Source organism: Henckelia pumila, unplaced genomic scaffold (assembly GCF_033568475.1).
Source record: "Henckelia pumila isolate YLH828 unplaced genomic scaffold, ASM3356847v2 CTG_466, whole genome shotgun sequence".
Taxonomy (NCBI): domain Eukaryota; kingdom Viridiplantae; phylum Streptophyta; class Magnoliopsida; order Lamiales; family Gesneriaceae; genus Henckelia; species Henckelia pumila.
In genome coordinates this window covers 2,684,876-2,694,220 of record NW_027331833.1, presented here as the reverse complement: position 1 = coordinate 2,694,220, position 9,345 = coordinate 2,684,876, and the positions used below count along the sequence as shown (strand labels likewise).

At 30.4% G+C, this 9,345-nt stretch overlaps 1 protein-coding gene across 1 annotated transcript; it reads left to right on the top strand.

The window, feature by feature from the left end:
- Window positions 1–3,161: 3,161 nt before the first annotated feature.
- LOC140872661 (cytosolic sulfotransferase 5-like) lies at window positions 3,162–4,449 on the top strand. The gene is made up of 2 exons (XM_073275549.1): window positions 3,162–3,204; window positions 3,307–4,449. Exon 2 carries the CDS (start codon window positions 3,342–3,344, stop codon window positions 4,068–4,070), a length of 729 nt encoding a protein of 242 aa, XP_073131650.1. The 5' UTR covers window positions 3,162–3,204; window positions 3,307–3,341; the 3' UTR covers window positions 4,071–4,449.
- Window positions 4,450–9,345: the final 4,896 nt, after the last annotated feature.

Genomic DNA, 9,345 nt, shown 5'->3' with positions numbered 1-9,345 from the left:
TCTAAAACCCAACCAACCAATGAACAAACCTACGAATCAATCACAAAAACGAAGTGAATTAAAAATCACAGCTCAACATATGACATATCTATGCCATGGATAAATATGTTAAATTACGTACGATATTATTTGATTGACATATGTATTCCCTCTGTCATTTATAATGCGTAATACGTTCCACTCGAATGCATTGGGCTAAAGATTTTACAATTATATATTTGTCTATACAATTACAATTAAAGAAATATATTGGAGCATGTTTTTTGTGCTCCATATATAGTATTGGACCATTTGTTAATGTCTCAACTTTTCAATTATTAAATTCTTTTTTTATGATGTGAAAGTCCGCAGCTGCTATTTTTCTGTGCGCATTGAGTAAACTCTCAGACTAACGCACTAGTATGCAAATTATGCTAGTCAGATAAACCGCACTGGACAAGCCCTGTGCGATTCTTGGATGTGTGAGAGGTGTGTTAATAGGGATGTAAACGAGCCGAGCCGAGCCGAGCTTTTGAATGTTCAAGCTCGGTTCATTTATAAACGAGCCGAGCTCGAGCTTATTTAACGAATATATTCATGGCTTCACGAGCTTATTCGAGCTTTTATCGAGACTAAACGAGCTTAATATATTTAAACTATAAATTTAAATATTCATTAAATTAATTAAAAACTAAATTATATATTTGAAAAAAATATAATATTATTATTAAAATTTGTAATTTTATTCTAATAAATTAATTTTTATAGATTTTTCAATATTTTTCATAAGCAAAGTGTAAATTTATAAATTAAATATCAATACTATTATTTTTTTGTCTAAGAGATGACTAACGAGCCTGCTAACGAGCATGTTCACGAGCTAACGAGCCGAATATTGTAAAGCTCGAGCTTGGTTCGTTTGCCTTAACGAGCCTCATTAAACGAGCTCGAACGAGCTTTTAACGAGTCGAGACCCGAACTGTTCGCGAGCTGGTCGTCTCATTTACATCCCTATGTGTTAAGATGTCTCACATCGATTTAATGGAGTTCTTGAGAGTTATAATATATATATATATATATATATATATTTTCTTTGAGCTAACTTTTAGAATTAAAAGTCAGGTCCAAATCCATGATCTTTTAAACTTCCAAATAATCCAACAACTATTTTAATTAGCACCTTAATTCATTATTAATTCAATGTATATAAGATATGCATAATTAAAATAAATAATATTTCACCAGTATGAGAGAGAGAGAGACTAATCTTTAAAGGTTGTCGGTTTCGATAGTGGTGGACTGGTGGTAGTAGTTATTCTCAGAAGTCTCAATATATATGCCGATCGAGCTGGATATGTTTGTCTTTCAAAATACATCTAGGTCGAAATTTTAATAAAGTCGAAGACATGAATCCAAATTATTAAAGTTTAATGTCTGCTTCTTCACATATTTTACGGGCCATTAATGTTTATAATTACTAAGGGAGTGTTTGCAATCACTAAAAAAAAGTGATTGTTAGCTTTTAGCTTAAAAAAAATCATTTTTGTGTGTTTCTTAAACCTAGATTATGTGTTAACTTATGCTTAACTTAATTAAAATCCCAAATTTAGTCATGTGGTGATTTTGATTCTCCAAAAGTGATTCTAATAAGAAGGTCATTGTTAAAATCACTCTAATAACTTATTTATCAAACACTACCCAACTTTGATTTTTAGATTTTCAAATATGTTTTCAAACACTACCAACTTTTGATTTTTTTTTAACTTTTTTATAATTTATGAATTAGGGAGTGTTTGCAATAGATTGTGATTTTGTAAAAGTAATTAATTTATAGATTATAAAAAAGTTAAGAAAAATCAAAAGTTGGTAGTGTTTGAAACAAATGTGAAAATCTAAAAATCAAAGTTGGGTAGTGTTTGATAAATAAGTGATTAGAGTGATTTTAACAATGATCTTCTTATTAGAATCACTTTTAGAGAATCATAATCATCACATGACTAGCTTTTGGATTTCAATTAAGTTAAGCATAAGCTAACACATAATCTAGGTTTAAGAAACACACAAAAATGATTTTTTTAAGTCAGAAGCTACCAATCACTTTTTTTTAGTGATTGCAAACACTCCCTTAATCACTTTTACAAAAAAACATAATTTATTGCAAACACTCCCTAAATAATGTGAAGAATACGGTAAATGTGATCTATTTATATGCAAATGCAACCGATTTTCATGGTGTCACTCCATAGTGTGCTCACTGGATCCATTGCCATGCTTATCGAGTCATTCGAAATCATCCCGGTTTCAGATCGATATGAAGAAAATCTCCCCATCTCCTTTGCAATAATGATGCATACGTCCCAAGTGCAAAGTGTGCGATCACTATGACCTTTGCAACTATATACGGTGTTAGCAAAAATCTTTGGTATACCATTCCGAACCATACATATATATTTATATATATCCATCTGTCAATCATCATTAGATATACAATACTACATATAAGAGTGTTTGCAATCACTAAAAAAAAGTGATTGTTAGCTTTTGGCTTAAAAAAATCATTTTTGTGTGTTTCTTAAACCTAGATTATGTGGTAGCTTATGCTTAACTTAATTAAAATCCAAAAGCTAGTCATGTGTGATTATGATTCTCCAAAAGTGATTCTAATAAAGAGGTCATTGTTAAAATCACTCTAATCATTTATTTATCAAACACTACCCAACTTTGATTTTTAGATTTTCACATTTGTTTTCAAACACTACCAACTTTTTTTTTTTAACTTTTTTATAATCTATAAATTAATCACTTCTACAAAACACAATCAATTGCAAATACTCCCGTAGTTTAATTTTGTTTCTCGTTTGGTTAAATCGAGTTATTGTTCTCATTTAGTGGTGTAAACAAATAGATCCGGATCACTTTCTTTTTGAGCCAACTCAAAAAAATAATAATAACTCGGATATTGACATATAATATTTGATATAATTTTCTGTTTCACTTCCAAGAGTAACGAATATTCTTGTCGATCAAATACTTTTCTATGTATACACTCACACACACGTTATCAGGCACAAACGTACCCAGAGAGCAAAATGTCTAATGATATATCTTCACCCCTTCCAATATATATACTACATGAACAAAAAACATCTCAAGAGTTCAATTCATTTATCTCAAATCTACCTAAAGAACCAGCGCTGGTTGCGCCCTATTTTTACCAATACCAAGGTTTCTGGTACACTTCCCGATACCTTCAATCTGTGATTTCGTGTCAAAAACATTTTCAAGCCCAAGAATCTGATATTTTTCTTGTTTCCACTCCTAAATCAGGCACTACATGGTTAAAAGCCATCATATTTAGCTTAATGAATCGAAACAAGCATCCCCCGAATTCAGAAAACCACCCTTTGATCCATATGAATCCTCATGATCTTGTCCCCTTCCTAGAAATCAAACTCTACGTTGATAATCAAACCCCGGATATCGAATCGTTCCACACGGCGCCACGCCTGTTTGCGACTCACATGCCTTACCATTCCCTGCCAGAATCAATACACAAAACACGTGCATGCAAGATAGTGTACTTGTGCAGGAATCCGAAGGACGTTCTCGTGTCGATTTGGCATTTCACAAACAGGTTAAGGTCGCAAGGAATGGGAACTAATTCTCTTGCGCATGTATTCGACCAGTTTCGCAACGGGGTGAGCCTTTTCGGACCCATTTGGGACCATGTCCTGGAGTATTGGAATCAAAGCAAGGAGGATGCAGACAAGATCTTTTTCTTGAAGTTTGAGGATTTGAAAAGGGATCCCGGATTCTATCTACGTCGCTTGGCGGAGTTTCTTGAGTGCCCATTTTCTGCAGAGGAAGAGGGGATTGGGATGGTGGAACAAATCTCACAAGTGTGCACTTTTGAGAGTTTGAGCGGTCTTGAAATCAATCAAAATGGGAAACTATCATCTGGTGAGGAAAATAAGGCGTTTTTTCGTCGAGGCGAGGTAGGAGATTGGAAGAATTATTTAACGGATGAGATGGTGCATAAGCTTGATGAAATTATTGAAAAAAAGTTTGGTGGATCAGAATTAGTCTTCTAAAGATCATCATATGATCCTCGATCATGACATGTGAGAAGTCAATCCCTCGTTTTCTTCCACGTTTGTAAATTTGTATGTTTTTTTATGTTTCGTAATGTTATCAGTCAAGTCAATTAAATTGAAACAAAAGTAGAAATTATTATATTAAAAGTTAAAACTATAAACTGTTAAAGCACATAGTGAATTATGCTGCGAAAAATGGTTTTAAAAAAAAGATGACGTGGAAAGGTACAATATATATCATTTGTGTTGAAAAAGATATTATTATTATGTTAAATATTGAAAATTGAATATTGAGTTGTAAAATGTTGAAAATTAGTGTGTGATGATGTAGATGATGATATTTTAATTTTTGAACTAATCTCCAAATGAGATCTATAAATAGGTCTCTCCATTTGTGTAGAAAAACACAATTGAGTTGAGAGAAAAATATTATAAAGTGTAGAGTTTGATATATTTTGAGTTTTGTAGTTTTTACTTTTTACCATAAATTTGTACTTTTTCACAACACGTTATCAGCACGATCGCTCGAAGATTCTCTATAATTTTCGACGCTCCAAAACACAAAGAGAAGAAAAAAAAAATTCAACAAGTAATTATATTTATTTTATTGTTTATATATTTATGTATATATATTAATATATAATTTCATGTTATTATATAAAAGACTGTTTATGACACCGACCTTATAATAATGTGATATGATATATATTTATTATGTATATATACTAACTGTATTAATATATAATTTCATGTTAGTACATAAAAAGTTGTCTATGACACTGACCTTATAATAACGTGATATGATATATATTTATTATGTATATATACTAAATGTATTAATATATAATTTCATGTTATTATATAAAAAGTTGTCTATATTACTGATCTTATAATAACGTGATATGATATATATTATTGTGTATTTATATAATAATCATATTCGTATAATCTCATATTATTATATAAAAGGATGTCTATGACACCGAACTTATAATAATGTGATATGATATACATAATTATTTAATTATGATTATCATTATATGCATCACATGATTATCACGAATTTTTATTCAACACATACTCGATTTTTTTCTTACCTAAACGGTCACAAACGGTAACAAAACGGATAATTTTTGCCTATAAATACGTTCACTCAAACTCATTTTCAATCACACCAAAACTCACTCTTTTTCTAAATTATTTCTCCTCGTTTTTTTCGAAGATGAAGATGATGACATTTATAAGGCTATTTTCATAACGATTATGATCATCATACTCAAGAGTCTTGTACTCACCAGCGATTATCCACAACACACTTTTCATATATTTTTAAACATACTTGTACTCGTCGTTTATCCATTATTTTGTATTGTCATATTAATGGAAATTAACTAATAAAATGCATTGTTATTTTTGTAGTACCACCATGTCAAATTTGGCAAAGCTTAAATTCGTTGCTTTCGATATCACTAGAAAAGAACAAAGAATTGTTAATGAAAAATCATCAATCCCGACCCAATGTATCTACGGCATTCCAGAAGCAAATGTCGTAAGTAAAAATAAAAACCAAAATCAAAGGCATAAACTAGATTTTGGTCAAGGTTGAGGAAGTGGTCATGAACGTGGACGTAGAAATGATCGCGGTCGTGGTCACGACCGTGGATATGAAAATAATCGAGATAGTTACTTCAATAACTAATCTCAAAAGAACGCCACGAACCACCAAAAAAGGATGGTGTATGCCCCTGCAATCATGCCAATAAATGGGCGGGATGAATGGAATCCAACTGACCAAATTCCTCCAATGCCACCAAATGTTGGAAGATCTGCCGGGGGGCCTAAAAAAGCAAGGAGGAGAGAAAGAGATGAAGTTGAAGAGAGGGGGGAAAAAGAAAAAGAGGAAAAGTGCTGAAGTTGAATGAGAATCGCATGAGGAGACAACAGAAGACAATTAAATGCAGCAAATGTGGGGTTCAAGGCCACAATAAAAAAACATGCACTTCAAACATTCCACCACCAAATCTAATGGTAAATGAAGAAATGGTTGCATCAGAAGTACTAATAAGCCAAATAACACAAGAGCTAGATTGTCAAAGGCCCCAGAAGTTACATGTACGATTATATGTTTAAATTTGGATTTAATGTTTATATATATATTTTTTTTTTTTTTTTTTTGAAGGTGAGGAGAAAGACATCATTCCAAAAAGACACATGGGGTGGTTCGTCCAATCTGCACACAAGTTTCATAAAATAAAAATATATATAAAGAAAAAATATGCAGATAAAAGTAATAATACACTGAGTAGGCCAAAAAAGCATGCATTAAAATAGAGCAGATGAGTAAATGTGGCAACTAGAATGTGAACATGAACCGTCAAAAGGGATGTAATCTTAATTCACAAAGACACAAATTATTAATTTTAAAATAAGTAGACCCATCATTCTCATATTAAAACAATGACTCACAAATGTGTTATGCCAAAACTTTCAGAACAAACCAAATTAGAAAATCTAATGTGAACAAAATTATCAGAATAATGCAAATTTGGAAACGAAACAAACTGTAGTTAGTGGGGGTTGTATAGCATCCTTCAATGGCTGATTCCTCATTGCAATTTTATTGTGAGAATTTTTTTTTGTTCATTGTGAATGGGCCACCCAGTGTCTTCATCGCTTAGGGTTTATCGAGGGATTAAGCGATATCAGTAGTTGGGGATCTTGATTTGGGCAGAAGTCGTGTTTTTCACCTTCATTTTTGAATGATATTTTTTAATATTTTATTATTTATTAATTGGTTTAATAATGTTAAAGATAGGTGACGTGTGATGATTTTTTTTTAAAATTGAAACTTTCCCAATTTTTTTGCCACATCATCGGCTTAGTCAGCAAATTCCGGTCAAAATTAAACATTCCGGTGAAGTAGGACCAAAATAATCAAAATTTAAAAGTTAAAAGACTAATATAAAAATTTGATAAGTTACAGGACTAAAATAGAAAACAAGTAAAATTACAGAACGCAAATGGATTTTTTCTCTTTCGGAAGTCAATAAAGCTATGTAGAATTTGATGGGCCACCGAACCACCAGATTCTTCGACGGGCATCGTACGGTCCATACAAAAGAAATCCGCCCACTTATGTTTGCTAATGGCAAATTTATTTCATTTATATAAGCATATATATACTATGATGCTATCATATAATGATATTTGAGTTTGTGGAATAGGTGAACGTTGCAGCAGAGGCGTAGCCAAAAAATATTTATCTAGTGGACAAATTTTCATTTACAATAGACGTAAAAAAGAACGTAATTTCATAGAACTGACAAATTTATTTTAAACAAATTCACCTTGAAACTATATGCGATAATATTTTTATAACTTAATTTATGGATAATAAATATGAGTAAATAATATCTAAAATTAAATTTAGACCAATTTATTTGAAAAAATAAATACATTTCAGATTTTATACTTTTTGAACGTTCCAATCCGTACCAATGTATGTCCACAATAATCGTAATATTTATGATACATAAGCTGTCACATTCACAAAATTGGGCAAAACCTGATCTTTGGACAATGATCATGGTTTCATGATTCTCATATCAACATTTTCTCAAACAAATGATTTACTTGGCTAGCATAATTTACAAGTTACTGCGTTAGAGTTTACTCAATGTCAATGTTCTAAAACTCGTTGCATGATAATTGGGTGACCACTCACCTATGATTATTTTTTAAGTTATATCTCTAATTTTTCTTCTTCTTCTCCATATTTCTCAAACATTTTCCACTCTATTGGATGTAAACTCAAAATTGATTATGACATATTTCTCCTCTTCATCCAATTTTATCATCATAAATTCTTTTATATACTCTTCAATATTTGGTCTCGACATCTACATCTACTTCTCCATTCTCTACTATCAACATCTCTTTGTGTCTTGTTTCACTAACAAGTATCACATTGACTCCTTTTTTTCTATCCATCTTCTCTTGTTTTGTTAAAGATCTTGGATTTGAATTGAAGAGAGACAAAAAAAAATTAATTGTATTTTTCATTTCATGAACTAAAACAATAAATTAACTCAAACATTTTGGTGTTTAATTAAATTAAACGATCTAATTGACATTTAACACCACCGAAACTCGTGAATATTTTTTGATTGTTGAATCTAAATTCTATTTATATTTCTTCAATTCTTCTATATAAATTTAAGTGATCACTACCATTAATTAGTAGTTTCTTCCTGTTTCAACTCTGAACTCTTATTGTATCTCATCAACGGCGGGTGTATGAATTAATTATATGCAGATAGTATTGTACCTAGCCTTAATTAATTGAATTTGGAGGATAGATATCATAGCACCCTAATTTTATGTTTTATTTTTATAATAACAATTAATTTTATCAAAATAACTAAATTTGAAAGTCGAAACATGGACCTTAATAATATTTCGATTATCTATTAATTAATAATTTGTAAAATATTTAATGCATCCCCGTCGGTACAGCTCTGTGTCGCAGGAATGCGTTTTGGTATTAATCCCACGTGCCTAATCATTGAGGGTGATCATATAAATATGATTCAATCATTGAATTTATTCATTTATTTATCTATTTATTAGATATTAAGCAAAGTTTGTACTATTATTTAAATCACAGTATATTTTTTTGGCTACTCTTAAATGGATATACTTCGATTTTATTTTATAAAATATATACATGTTAACTATGATAGTTTCTTCAAAAAAAAATTATTAAGACTCATTACGTACTTATTGTGAGCACATGTTACAAGTTACCTACGTCATACATATAGAAACTATAAGTTTAGCAGTCTTAGAGGCTGTTTGGGAGAGTTTAAAAGCTCTTGCAAACAACTTATAAGCTGTTTTAGAGCTTTTAAGCTCTCAAATTTTGTTTGGCAAAATTTTTTAAAAACAGCTTATAAGCTGTCAAAATAAGTTGTTTGACAGCTTATAAGCTGTTTTTAAAAAAGAAGGTACTTTTTTCAAAAAGATCTTATTTTAATATTCTATCTATTTAAAATATCCTTGAATATTTTCATAAATCTCCATCATACCCTCCACCAATTAAATATTAAATATTATTTTAAAAAAAATTACAAATAACATAAATTTTTCTAAAGTAAAATGTTAAAACAATTTTAATTTTTAATATATATTTATTCTAAAACTATTTTCGTATGTGTATAACTCAAAATTTTATTTTCATAGAATTATACATTTTTTGGTAATTTTGACAATA

Coding starts and splice junctions, on each gene's coding strand:
- LOC140872661 (XM_073275549.1), top strand. CDS start 3,342: ATGAATCGAAACAAGCATCCCCCGAATTCAGAAAACCACCCTTTGATC.